This window comes from Leguminivora glycinivorella, chromosome 6 (assembly GCF_023078275.1).
Source record: "Leguminivora glycinivorella isolate SPB_JAAS2020 chromosome 6, LegGlyc_1.1, whole genome shotgun sequence".
Classification (NCBI taxonomy): Eukaryota; Metazoa; Arthropoda; class Insecta; order Lepidoptera; family Tortricidae; genus Leguminivora; species Leguminivora glycinivorella.
Window position 1 is genome coordinate 18059586 of NC_062976.1, and position 14441 is coordinate 18074026.

The following is a 14441-nucleotide window of genomic DNA, read 5'->3' on the forward strand; positions in this document are numbered from 1 at the left end:
GAAAAATCGATCTAACATATCCTTAGGTCCCGGAAAACGCGAATTTTCGAGTTTTCACGCGTTTTTCTTATCTCGTGTGGAGTAGTTGTATTGTTGAGACAGAAGTCTTTCGGTCGATGTAAGTATTATTTACTTCAAAGACTAGATGGCGACACAGGTCGAGGCTAACACGAATAGAAAAATACACTCTGAGTTTTTGTGACGAAACGCGCGCCATCTCGTGTGGAGTAGTTGTGTTGTTAAGACTGAGAGTTCTTTCGATTGATCGATGTAGGTACTATTTATTTTCCAACTAGATGGCGACACAGGTCAAGGATACGAAACAGAACCGAGCGAAGCTCGGTCGCCCAGATATTATTTATCTTATCTCGCGATTAAAACTTTCTTAAATAGGTATTGTTATTTTATTGTTGTCCGGAATGATATGTCAGGAATGCCTATTGAGTGAAATTATTTGACGGTTTCTGTTTAATATTTCTTTTAAAAAAACTTTTAGATTGTTTCATTGAATACATGTTGGAAAGGACACTATGACCCAATTCTCATTTTTTTAAAGAAATATTATACCTACTTAACAGAAACCTCCAAAGTAGAAATCTAGAATGCTATACGATAACCAACTAATTAAATCCTGTACCGTTATTCAAAACCTTAAATTATAATGAGAGCAGCGCTCGTTTTTCGTACCTTTAAAATAAACATGTCACAGATAGGAAGGTTTGAAATTTGGGTGTTTCTTTGTTCGACAACTTACCCTAGTGTTTTTGGTTATCGCATAAGCACTGGAATGAAATGTTTGCTAATTCAAACGTTCATATTTATAAACTCCAAAACGCTGAAAACTGTGGTCACAACATAGGTAGGTATACAGAAGTATCATAGTAAGATGGGGCTTCACCTAAGTAGTTGGCATTTATTTGTACATATTAATTATTCCTATTTGATTTTAGTTTGTTATTTTATTAGTGATCAAGCCTTCTACAGCTCTAGTAATTGCGAGTCGAGTAGTAATGAGTATATTATTAAAACGGCAGGGTGCAATATTACTAACATATCAGATGAACATGAGATAACAGAAGCGATGAGTGGCCCACCTGAAAGGGATACCTGTGATCAAGAAAAGCAGTTATTGGACTCGAATGCAACACATATTTGGATCCTAAAAGATATGTTTTCAATCTTCAATATCAGTGACGAAACCTTGTTATCCTGCTGTTACAGGTTCTTTTTAGCAAAGAATAGCATAGAAAATATATTATATAGTACGTGCAAAAAGTTCGTGACAATAATAAAATCACAACATGAATTCGTGCGTGTAGACTGTTCCTATAACGATTCGGTAATTTACAGTGATTACTTTGTTTTCCTTATTGATGAAGCTCGACCAAGGACGCGGACGGCAAAACATCAATCTGCCTACAATGTAATCGTTCTGGGAGTGGACAGCGTGTCAAGATTAAATTTCGAAAGAACTATGCCAAAAACGGCAAAGTTCCTTACAGATAGAGGTGCGATTCAGCTTAAAGGCTATAATAAAGTTGGATATAACACCTTTCCAAATCTATTTCCATTATTGACGGGCAGATCTCTTAATTCATGTAAAATAGAAGAGTGCAGTCTTCTATGGCAGTTATATAAAAGTGCTGGATACTATACGGCTTTGGGGTCCGACAGCCCGTTGGGAACATTGGGCCCTTATGAGTACCGCTGGCCCACCATTCCCACTGATTATTACTTACAGCCCTTTATGTCCGAATTAAAACGTGTCTTCCCACCTACAGACTATGTTTATAATCGTCGCTGTTTAAAAGCTAAAGCAATTTATCAAATATCTTTAAATTTTACTAAAGGACTATTGCAGAATCTTAAACAAAGAAACAAATTGTTCGGTTTCTTTTGGGAAGAGTCTGTAAGTCATGATATTCTAAAGAATCCACAAATCATTGACGAGGGGTACTTCAACTTTTTTACTGATCTGGAAAACAGTAAAATATTAGATGATACAATTTTAATAGTATTGAGCGACCATGGTATGAGATGGGGGGTGTTTTCTCAAACAGAACAGGGAAGTCTGGAAGGTAACTTGCCATTATTTTCTATTCTTGTACCTGCGTCTTTTAGAAAAAGATTTAAAGACGCATACACAAATCTTCTAGTTAACAGTGAGAGACTGACAACACCTTATGACGCTTATTGGACTATGGTAGATCTTATACACCCAAAACGATTGAATAGTCATAATTTAAGGCTGAAAGAAATAAATTCTGAAAGTGATTATCATTATCACAGTTTATTTTTACCGGTATCTGCTTATCGGACATGCCTATCAATTGGTATTGAGAAAGCTTGGTGCGCCTGTGACATCACTACAGAGCCCAGTCCCACACTAACAGAAATAAAAGCAGCCAACGTTATTTTGAAAAGTATTAATAAAATGTTAGCCGACTTTCCTAAATGCCAAACGCTAACATTAAGGACGATATTTGGTCATACTAAGATGAGAAGTGTTTTAATAAGAGACCGGATTTATAATTCTTACAAAGTAGTTTTTAAGGCAACGCCCGGCGGTGGGGTATTTCAAGGGACGGTTGTGCGCCAGCCCAGTGAATGGTTCGCGTTTGGTCCCATCACGCGACTCAACAGAGACTCTGAAGACACTAGCTGCGTGGAACTAGGGTATGCAAAAACCGGTTAACTTAAAAAACCGGTTAATAACCGAGACTTTTCCTTCAAAACCGGTTAACCGGTTATTAACCGGTTTTGAGGATTTTTAGTAAATGGCCGTACTACGCAATAATTACCATTACCTTTAAGAATTCTGATGTTGATGATATCGTAGCAGGTATTACTTGCACGATGAAGATCATTTTTAGCCAGTTTTTGGAAATTTGGTAAATGCGGAAATTGCTTGTGTGGTTTGAATGTGATTCGACAGTTGCGTTTTCTAGGCATGTCACGAAGGTCTACAGCTCCCAGAGCCCCTAGTAATACAAGCAATTGATGTAAGAAAACCAAGATCTCCATTTTACCTTTCTTTTAAAAAATTGGTTTGAAATATACGGTAGACTCCGGTTACAACGACGCATTGTGACTTGTTTAGTTAGAAAAGTCCTTTTTAGTATGCGTGCTTGCTCATCATTTGTAAGTAAAGCTAGTTTATACGCAATCGAAAAATACAAATTGGATTCTATTTAGCTTATAAGATTAGACTCGAGGCGAACAAATTGTTAAAATTTTAAATGCAATACTCCAAAAAGTTACGTGGCCACAATGTAATCTTGCTACTTGTTGTAGGCAAGGCCCTGGGGCCGTGCTCGGGTGGAAGTAGCCTTGTTTCCTCAATTTACTAGTAAAACTGAAAACGTTGTCGCTCGTCTTTGCAACCGGACTTAACGGACGGATTCTGTGTAAAATGTGTCGTAAAAAGCGGCTGGTCGTTAAAATCGGAGTCGTAATAAACGGATGTACTTTCATACTATCACATACGAAAACCAAATAAATACCTACCTGTGCTTATGTCGTTGTAAGAGGTTGGACGTTAGGTCTATGCGGAGTCGTAATATACTAACCGGACTCTACTGTATTGTATAAAATGTGTAATTGAGTAGACTCGGGACTAATTTTTAAAATAAAATCATTACAGATAATAATGTTGTCAATGAAAAGTAACGAATAAATCTTTATTATTACAAAACATTAAATAATTACGTATTTTTGAACCTTTTAATGCAAAATTTTCCAAATTTTGAGAAATAAATACAGTTTCGGTTATTAACCGGTTAGAGACTATAAAAACCGGTTTTTAACAGAGGCCAAAAAGTCTCGGTTAACCGGTTTTTCGGTTAACCGGTTAACCGGTTTGCACACCCTACGTGGAACGTGATCTGATTAAGTTGTATTGCGTCTGTCATTAAATCGTAGATCATTTATTGCGAACCTTATAATAACTACGAGTATGTATGTACTTAGGTATTATTTATTAATTTAATTCAGAAATCCTATGACAATTCTACAAGGAAGGGTATAATAAATATCTTTAGATCTAGCTATTTGTGTTTGCGAGTATGGTAATATTATGAATACATTTTATTATTATAATAGGCTAGTTTCCTACTAGTCAAATCAGCTTCTTTTTATGAACTGTCAAAACGATTTGCTAAAATGAAATACTGAGGAGTGACGTCACGGTCAATTCATTTACTTTATATCTTTCTCTTTGACTTATTAAATACAAATTGTGTTTAAAAATAACTACTGTCCATATTTTTCTTCTAATTATGTGGTGCTTTATTTCGTGCACTGCATAAAATATTTTATTTTAAGTATAGGAAACTAGCCCATTATAGGTAGGTACAGCTACCCATATAGGTAGTGATTTAATTTTCTGATTTCAATTTGATAATAAACAGGAAAACCCACCTCGCCCCGTAGTAATCCCTCGTCATTGGGTTGAGATGCAATTTCATACAAAAGTGACTTTGGAAGATTGTTTTGATTGGTTATTTTTATTATGAATATTACTATAGCTCCATTTTAATTGAAATACCTAGTTTAAAATTCCATCTCACCCCCAGCCCCTCCTCCCCCCGCGGCCCCGCGTAACCCATCTCCCCCTGCGAACTGAACAACCTGGGTGACCGGGATTTGCTCGGAGTTCTATTTTATTATATTACCGTATAATATTTGCGTTTAATAATGCGAAAGAAAAACGCCCTAAGACTAAGGGCACACCTCGGACACTGGCGATCAAATATATGAAAGAGGCGCGTTCCTACTTCCTAGCACACATTCTAAGCTCGTGTAGGTGAACGCGTACCGTGCTTGTATGAGTGAGATATGACAGGTCGACTGTTCGCGTTTTTGACAGGCGGTAACTGTGAGGTAACCGAGCGGGGGTAGGCGGCACCTTCAGCGGGGAGTGGGAGTGGCCATACTGTACGATAGTACTCTTTATTATACTGTGCTAAGGGCCAGGTGCATCAACACAGTTAACATACTTACACATCATCGTCACGCGGCAGAGGTCTAATGGAACTTCTCATACAATAAAATTTAGCGAACGTTTTAACAGTGAAAGACGGTTTGGTGCAACCGACCCTAAGTAAGCTACATACATCGTATCATCATCATCATGGTGTTTTCAGTCAAAGGAAATAGTAAATCCCATGTACTTTCGATATGTTTAGAGGGCGTGAAAATCAATTATATGCCGTAGTGCAAGTTGTTCGCTAGATGTCACTGTTACGTCCGCAAACTGGGTAATGACTTGTTTTCGTAAAATGTATAAGTATTTTTTGATGTCCAAAATTTTCGCTAGATGTCGCTGTACCACCTGCAAACTAGCGAACGGCATTCTATGGCTAATTACAAATACTATATAAACTCTAGAGTTAATACGTTACTAGCGCCATCTAGCGGTACGAGTTGTTCAAAGTAGTTTGTCAGACTTTTATTTTAGTAAATTAAAATAATAAAAAATGCGATTACTTGATCTACTTTAACATTTTTAGACGGAATAAAACAAAAAAAATAAGAATGTGTGACTTTTTTTAATTTTATACTGTATGAACTAAACTATTTTGATCAACTCATGCCGCTAGGGGCGCTAGTATCGCATGTTGCCAACTTTGGCACCAAGCTGCACGTATTAACTCGTAGAGTTTACATAGTATTTGCGCACATCCACGTCAATCCACTCCTCTCCACGCTAAGCCACTTCTCGTCTCGCCCTGCCGGTGGATAACTATCATCAGAGTTAATTTATACTTCAAATCCGAAGCAATACAGTTCATTTTTAGGGTTCCGTACCTCAAAAAGGAAAAACGGAACCCTTATTAGGGTTCCGTACCTCAAAGAGGAAAAACGGAACCCTTATAGGATCACTCGCGTGTCTGTCTGTCCCTTTGTCACAGCCGATTTCTCCGAAACTACTGGACCGATTTACTTGAAATTTGGCACACGTATGTAAACCTGTGGCCCAAAGACGGACATGCAGTATAATTAAATGAAATTAAACGAAATTTAATCATAAGGGGCACTTTTGGGGGGTAAAATTGAAAATTAAAAATCAAAGTTATTAGAACTATATTGTGATACATATCAAATGAAAGAGCATTTTATAAGCATTTCAAATATATTTTTTTTATAGTTTTTATTTTGGTAATTTAGAAGTTATTTAAGAAAAATGACCATTCCCCCCCCTTATCTCCGAAACTACTTAGCGTAAAATTTTCAAAAAAATACACGAGGTAGCCCTCTATCTGTAGATTACAGGAAAACCTATTAGAAATCTACAGTCAAGCGTAAGTCGGACTTAAGAGAAAAAACTCAAATTGAGATTTTCACTCACTGCCGCTGCAAGTACTTACTAAATGTTTTGAAATTTTGTGAGCGCCATGGACAGGTAGAAAGAAATTCATTTCTGTTTAGAAATTGTTAAAAATTTTAATCATTTGCCAAAATGACTTAAGTTCCTACTAAAAAAGAGGCGCTTAAGACTGTTTAGAACTGCACTGACCATAATATTGCCCTAATAGGTCCAAAAAATGGTGTATATATACGAAAACAAAAAAATTGTGCCACCGACAACCAAAATCTGAAGTCTATTTGCTCTATCTCTTATAGTTTCCAAAATATACGCAAAATCTTTAAAGTACAAATCTAGTGTACGTTGCTATCACATGTCGTCAGGCGCTCATGACCTTTTTGTATGGAAATGTCGAAATCCGACTCGCACTTTACCGATTTTCATAGAAAGTTGTGTTTTTTATTATAGTTTTGAAGGAGGTTTCTTGTTTTTAACCACCAACGCAAAAACGAAGGAGTGTTATAAGTGGTTATAATAATAATAGGTTTGACGCTTGACATGTCTGTCTGGCATCACAGCTCCCGAACGAATCAATCGATTTAATTTAGTTTTTAATGTTTAAGGTGAATTCGTCGAGATTTTTTTTTGTACCACGTAGGTGGCAAACATGCATACGGTCCGCCTGATGGAAAGCGGTCACTGTTACATATGGACGCCTGCCACTCAAGGAGTGGCACATGTGCGTTGCCGAGTCGACTCATTAGAAACTTGTACAAACCTGTACTTAGAAGGGGCCTGGGTGCCGACGACTCAAAGGACCGAAGGAAGGAAGAGGAAGGAAGGAAGGAGGAAGGAGGAAGGATCTATTGTCCTAATTACTTCCGTAGGTCCTCCAGTTGCGATACAGGCTGCCAACATTTTAATTACACTTTGTGCATTTTAATCTTTCGGGGCGCATGACCACGCCGTTGATAGTTCATAATTAATGGGAAAATACTTGAACAGGCATCCACGACTACTTTCCTAGGTTTAAAGATTGATCAGGGCTTAAAATGGGACCAGCAAGTAGATAAACCGTGTGGTAGTCGGGGCAGTGCGTGCTTTGCCTTAGGTCGAGTTGCAAAGTCTGTGGCTCCAGAAGTAGCCCGGACATGCTATTTCGCCACTCTCCATTCATTAATACAGTACGTTGCGGAGGTCTGGTCTGGGGATGTTGTCCTGAATGGGAGAGGGTCTTTCGCTTTCAGAAACGAGCTGTCAGGATCGTTGCTCAGGTACCTGTAAACAGTAGACACTCCGGCCAAAGAACTCTTTAAAAAATAAGAATCCTTAAGCTAGGAACACACTACGCGGACGTCCGTCGTAAATCGACCGCGGACGGGGATCTGGACAATGAATATACACTTAACCGTGCAAACTATCGGTCGACGGACGTGAACGTGGCCTTGAGCGCATGGACGTCCGTTCGAAATCTGGCTCGCTGGATGTTTTGTTCCGTGCACACTGTTCGGTCGCGGTCGCGGTCGCGGTCGATTTACGACGGACGTCCGCGTAGTATGTTCCTAGCTTTACACTCATTACACTGCCTGCAATAGTTATCATGCAGGTAGCCATTTATGTAAGAGAGAACTTGGCAGCATACAAAACCAGGGGCGGCTCACTCCGCGATTCTATCGCCGCGCTACAAGTACATGTCAGCGGCCGCGAGTTCGCGGCCCATTCATTGGCGACGACCTTCGCGCGGCGCAATAATAGTTATTTGTATAATAGTTATTTGAAGAATCATGAACTTGCGAGTTATTTATAGAATCCTGAACTTGCGAGTTTTTTAACACACGAGAAGTAAAATACATTTGCACCCGAGTGTAACACAAAACTTTTCCCCTCACTGTAGCGAGGAATCTACAACGCAAGAAATGCGTTTATCACTGCTTCCAGTAGTTCCACAGGTGGTAAATGATCTTTATTACTAGATTCACCTACTTTTATCAATTTTAAAGCAGTTCATTTGAATTTATTCAAGGTCAAATTACTTTAACCACTCACTAGTGGGTAAAATGCGTTTTTACCCGCTGGTATTAAAGGACAAAACACGTGTTTCCGAGCTAGTGAGGGGAAAATTCAATGTTGGCTGCTCGCGTGCGGTCCGTTTGTTAATGTAGGTAAGAATTTAGAATGGCGTCATTTTGTGAACATCAAAGGAGCCTTCTGTACTGCCGGAAAGTTAGTAGGTATCACGAATAAATATCTCAATTAAAGTCCCGCACATCCCAGTCAATCTTTACTGTTTCCACCAAAAATGCGCTGGGCGAGAATTGAAAATTTGCCATACAAATTTCAATTCCCTCCCCGCTCTGCCCATTCACGCCCTGCCGGTGGAAAACCACCTTTACTTTTGACATAGATTTATGGCTCGAAAGTGACACCAAATACGTGCAGCTCGGTGCCAAAGTTGGCAACATGCACACTAGCGCTCCTAGCGGTATGAGTTGATCAAAATAGTTTAGTTTCATACAGCATAAAATTTAAAAAAATTACAAATTCTTATTTTTTTGTTTTATTCCGTCTAAAAATGTTAAAGTAGATCAAGTAATAGCATTTTCTATTTTAATTTACTAAAATAAAAGTCTGAACAACTACTTTGATCAACTCGAACCGCTAGATGGCGCTAGTAAAATTGTTGCCGCTCAATTGTATGGGAAACGTCAGAAGCTGCACGTATTAACTTAGAGTTTATACAGAGTGGGGCCTGTAACAAAGGCGAAAAATTGAACTGTAGGCTATTCTCCTTATACTGATCAACATTTGTTCAGTGACTTTTAAAAATTAAGAAGTCTTTAATTTTTTTATTTTTCATACAAAATAAATATTAGCTTCAATGTACGCCATTATTGTTGTCATTGACGTTGTCTGTCACACTTTAGACTTGACAGAATTCGCAATACATTACCTCTTAGAAAAAACTTTCAAGGGTGATAAAAATCAAAATACAAGTTATTTTTAAAAGTCGCCGAACAAATGTTGATCAGTATAAGGAGAATAGCCTAGAGTTCAATTCTTCGCCTTTGTTACAGGCCCCACCCTGTATAGTATTTGATGTGCGGGACGTGAATTGAAATATTTCTTAGTGTAAAAATTAACCGTATTGCTTCCAACTTAGAGTATAAATTAACTCGAAGGTGGTATTCTACCGGCAGAGCGCGACGAGACATCGCGAGGCGCGGATTGAAGAGGATGTGCGAGACTTGAATTGAGATATTTGTTACTGTAAAAATGTACCGTATTGCTTTCGACATAGAGTATCGTATGAAACCTAAATTTCCGGCAGGTACGCGCAGGCACGCGCAGGCTCGCGATGGCTATTAAAGGCAATTTTTAGTGGAAAAGGGTCAGGGCGATTTCAATTCCCTCTCCGCTCTGCCCATTCACGCTCTGCCGGTGGAAAACCACCTTAACACTTAACGCCATCTTCAAGTATAATCGAAAGCTATTTTTTTTTGTGGCGCCATCTTATGTGTGGTGTTGTGTATGCGCGATCTTAGGCGGTCGCATTTTGATGTATGCAATGTATGGGATGGTATGATCTTCTTATATATAATCTATGATACTATACAGGTCGCGCAAATTAGTTAGCGAATTCACCGAGAGATGGCGCTATACACATAATGCTCATTAGTACCTATACTTCTAGTTGAGTCTCTAGAGTTATATGAGAAACACGAAATTACTTTAACTTTTGAAAGTTTTTACGGATACGGTACCCTCGGTGGGCGAGTCCGACTCGCACTTGGCCGGTTTTTTATTAAAAATATGCTTATTTAATCTGATGATAACACACCACGTTTTAAAATTTGTCTTGAACGCAAAAAAAACTTCACATGTACTTTACGTCAAACCATATCTACGTAGTATCTTCTTAGCATGGACCTTCAATAGGGACTGAGCTCACACTTTTTTGCCATACTAAATTGAACTTTATCACCGGTGCAGAAAGGCGTTCTTGTCAGACTAGTAAAAGTGTGTCCACATGAGAGGGTCAAAGTTGGGGCTGGTGTCCCTCTCGCACGTGTGACCAGTGTTAAAGAGATTACTATAGTAGTAGTATTTTTACCTGTATGATAACTAAGTTTATAAACTTCTCAAATTATTTTTGTATTATTTCGAGGCAAGGATATTAATACCTTGTAACGAATTGGTAAGTCATTATTATGAATCCATAAAACCAAAGATTTGCGCAATTAAAAAAAACCTTTAATTGGGTATTAGTAGATTTGGTAGTAACTTTGAATATTGACTGGTATCCCCAAATAATGACAGTGATGACGTCATTCAAATGATTTTGACAGTGGCAATAAGTGCGAGAGGGACACCAGCCCCAACTTTACCCTCTCATGTGGACACACTTTTTGGCCTAACAACTCAATCTAGCTTAATATATATAAATCTGGTTTGTGCGTAGTATCTTCTCTTCAGTAGTTTGTGCGTCAACCTGACAGATTTGTTGTCACTTGACAGAGGCAAAAGTACAGTTTTCAATTTTTCACGCAGTTTTCAACAAGTTTCATTAATTCGTAAAACATTTGTTATAATTGATAAAATATTAGAATGAGCCTATGAGATTTTTACTCTGATAATATGTCTCATTCTCTTAAATTACTTTATAGACAAACACAATGCTTCCTAAATATAACCACACCGGTGAGATGTAGTGCAAACCAATATCCAATCCGGATTTTAGCTAGGGGTATCAGTTATCAAAATAACCCATCGTGGAATACATTAAAAAGTGTGAAGTTTAATAGTATATCTTCGTGTCAAATACGAAACTACATTAAACCTGAAGGGAACAATGCCTGTTGCACGCCTGAGAAACCCACACCCCCAGAAAAACAAGGGCTTTTTCAAAAGTTTAAGGATATGTACAAAAACTACTGGTATGTCTTAGTACCCGTGCACATGGCTACATCTGCAGTTTGGCTGGGTTCTTTCTACTATACTGTGAGAAGGTAACATTAACATTTAATTCAATGATGCAATTGTGGTGATATTTTTTTCATAGTATATTTAACATAATTATTATTTTTCAGTGGTGTAGATATTATACCTATGCTAGAAGCATTGGGGATCAGTGAAAAACTGATAGAACCTATGAAAAACTCAACAGCGGGCTATTATGCACTTACTTTTGCTCTGTATAAAATAGCCACACCCCTTCGATATGCAGTCACTGTTGGTAAATATAATGTGTTCTCAAATTTATAAAAATAATAGATTGCAATTAAATGAATATCATGATAATTTATTATTTCAATTGTAGCTGTTCTTTGTTATATCTTGACTTGAAACCTTTATTAGTAAAATTGTATGCATATTGTAGCATGCAAACCATTTTACTAATCTCTACATATTATTATAAGATGCAAAAGGGTTCCTTTCTATTTTTTTACAATTTCGCATGCATGAAAAATATTTTGCAAGTTTTGTTAAACCTTGAGTTTAAGTTTCTCATAAGGCAGTATTTTTGAAAAACAATTTAGCCAAAAAATGTGCCTGATATTTTTTTAGGTCAAATGTCAAATACATGGAAACCATGCAAAAGTACCATGCAGTATAGTGAGACCCTAAATGAAGTTATTGAAAAATAAGGATGTTTTTTTTTTCAAGGTGGCACAACCCTTGCTATTCGAAAGTTGACTGCACTGGGTTTGATCAAACCAGTGCCATCCAGGCAGCAATTCAAGGAGATGCTGCTAGAGAGAAAGGATGACTTTCAGGATAGGTTCAAAGAGAGTAAGGCTCACTACCGGACACAGATGCGGCAGCAGGGCACCAAGGTTATGGACGAAATGCGACGATATAAAACTGAAATACGAAACATGAAGAATAAAGTCAAGAAAATGTGAGACTCGCTAAATCAGAAAAGTAGTGTTGTGAGTTAGGGTTTAGCCAAACCTTAAGGGTTAAGGCGGCCCACTTCCCTATTTAAGCATAGTCCTCATTTTTTCTGCATGATACTGACATTTTGGAAAACCATAGCATAACCCCATTTGAGTTTACTTTTATTATTAAAGAAATGAGAGCAACATACAAATTTCGTTCAAATACATAAAATCGAATAACTCTTAGAATAATTTAAAAATCAAATGCAACAATATAGCTGTGATTATACCAATGCCATTCAATTGTTTTTTTTTCCATACTGATACTATCCAGAAACGAAAATGGGGTCTTATCTGTATATGGAGAAACAGCATGACTTTCCTGTAGGATGTCACATCTAAATCTTCTGTTGCATAGATTAGATTTTCAAAATTCAGTTAAGTAAGAGCCCAATAGTTGAGTTTATATTGTGTAGGAAATGGGGTGCTTGGCACTGAAAGTGTCAAGACTCGGCTGAGGCCTAACCCACTTCACTAGATAAAGGCAATGACTATTTAAATATTCATCATAAGATGCATAAGCTAGTAGTTGTTGTATGAGAAAGTGTTTACACTTCTGTGATGCACAATATAAATTACAAGTATCATTCTTGATTTCCCATTTTATTTTAAAATATAAAATAGGTATTAGTACCTATTTAGCACTACAAATTTCATTATTTTATTTTAGAAATTCGTGATACTTGTAATCTGTGGGTAATGTTAATGTGGGAACTGTCCATTACAAGGCAATAGGAATTTCATATAAATTGTTTAAAGAAAATACTTTTTATGAATTTCACTATATGTATATTTATATATGGGCCAAAGAAAAACGGCGGTTGTAAAAGGTTACTTATAAAATAAGATCCTTATAATATAAATTATTAAACAATTTATTAAATTTTGAAAGATTTATTGTTTAAATATTATTATTTAAATATTAAAAAGTTATGCCTTAAGAAACCATCTTTATTTTGTATAAAAGGGTTAAATAATCACATTTTTTCTCAGCAATATGTACAGATTATAAAACAACCTAAAATTAAGTACACAACAAGACAGCACTTAACTGGAATGTATAGGAGAGCCATCATTAGTGTATGGGGATGACATTGAATTTGCCATTTAGTTTCATTGCCACAGACCCGAGTTCATCACCAGATGTGCTGTCATATGGCGTTTTCTTTAAAACGTAATAAATGCATAGCAACATTGACCGCTTATAGTGGGACAAAATGTTTGTAATTTTTTTTTCCATTAAATGCCATTAGCAATGTATGTCATTAGGTCATAACTATTATATTGCAGATCATTTCGTCGCAAAAATGCATAAAACTGTCTTCAAAAGTCTAAACTAATAATGGCATATAGCAATAGTCAAAATAGTAAATCAGCAATTCACTTGTCATTCGCGGTATAGTAGAAACATATCTACAGATGTAGCGCAAAATTGTTTGCCATTGTATTTTTTTCGGAAACGGTCATCTTGGATACTAAGTACATACAGCCCGGCAAAAAATAATAGAAATTTAACTAATTGTTTTTATCACAGCAACACTTATTGTTCTCATACAAAAGTGACTCAATAGTTGCCACATGCATGCAAACGGTTTACATAGACGTTGGCGCCTCTATAAATTTCTCTTTTTTGCCAGGCTGTACTTTAGGCAACCATAGTATTTTTGTACTGAGATTGAAATAGTATAACATGTTTGCAGTAAAAACTGGATAATAAATCATTGTGCTACATCTGTACACAAAATAATCAGCGGTGTCATCACACGTATTTTTATGACCTATCCATGATATTTATACCTGTCACGGTGTAGTGTAAAACCTGTGTGCAAAAAAGGCATACATGGTGAAATGAGGTAAAAATAAGACCATGATGACAGAGCAGTAATCTATCGATATCACATCTATAACAGGTGTGTGCCACTGTTGGCTCCAACTAATCACATTATACAATTACATATTCATGCAATTTGCTATTTTTATGATATATTGAACAGATTAGCCTATTTACGGACTTATAATTACCTATAACAAACTACACATTTTCGTAATGTTTATCGACTTGTGTATAGTATATGTATATGAACATCTAATACTTAGTTTTTGTCAACATTTTTATCACCATTAACTTAAGGCTATAATATATAATATAAATCAATTCATTGTCAAGTGGAACTTATGCCGTAATTATTATTTGA

At 36.8% G+C, this 14441-nt stretch overlaps 2 protein-coding genes across 2 annotated transcripts; both read left to right on the forward strand.

Annotated features, from left to right (window-relative positions):
- The first annotated feature begins 382 nt into the window (after positions 1–382).
- LOC125227469 lies at positions 383–4177 on the forward strand. The gene is made up of 2 exons (XM_048131795.1): positions 383–2671; positions 3879–4177. Exons 1-2 carry the CDS (start codon positions 887–889, stop codon positions 3912–3914), a joined length of 1821 nt encoding a protein of 606 aa, XP_047987752.1. The 5' UTR covers positions 383–886; the 3' UTR covers positions 3915–4177.
- A 6595-nt stretch (positions 4178–10772) lies between these two features.
- LOC125227088 (uncharacterized protein C18orf19 homolog A-like) lies at positions 10773–14336 on the forward strand. The gene is made up of 3 exons (XM_048131281.1): positions 10773–11313; positions 11395–11540; positions 11972–14336. Exons 1-3 carry the CDS (start codon positions 10943–10945, stop codon positions 12208–12210), a joined length of 756 nt encoding a protein of 251 aa, XP_047987238.1. The 5' UTR covers positions 10773–10942; the 3' UTR covers positions 12211–14336.
- Positions 14337–14441: the final 105 nt, after the last annotated feature.

Excerpts from the sequence above, each read along its gene's own strand:
- LOC125227469 (XM_048131795.1), top strand. The coding sequence starts at position 887 with ATGGGGCTTCACCTAAGTAGTTGGCATTTATTTGTACATATTAATTAT. Across the intron at positions 2,672-3,878 it reads AAGACACTAGCTGCGTGGAA|CGTGATCTGATTAAGTTGTA; the intron begins CTAGGGTATGCA and ends CCCTACGTGGAA.
- LOC125227088 (XM_048131281.1), top strand. The coding sequence starts at position 10,943 with ATGTCTCATTCTCTTAAATTACTTTATAGACAAACACAATGCTTCCTA. Across the intron at positions 11,314-11,394 it reads TTCTACTATACTGTGAGAAG|TGGTGTAGATATTATACCTA; the intron begins GTAACATTAACA and ends ATTATTTTTCAG. Across the intron at positions 11,541-11,971 it reads TCGATATGCAGTCACTGTTG|GTGGCACAACCCTTGCTATT; the intron begins GTAAATATAATG and ends TTTTTTTTCAAG.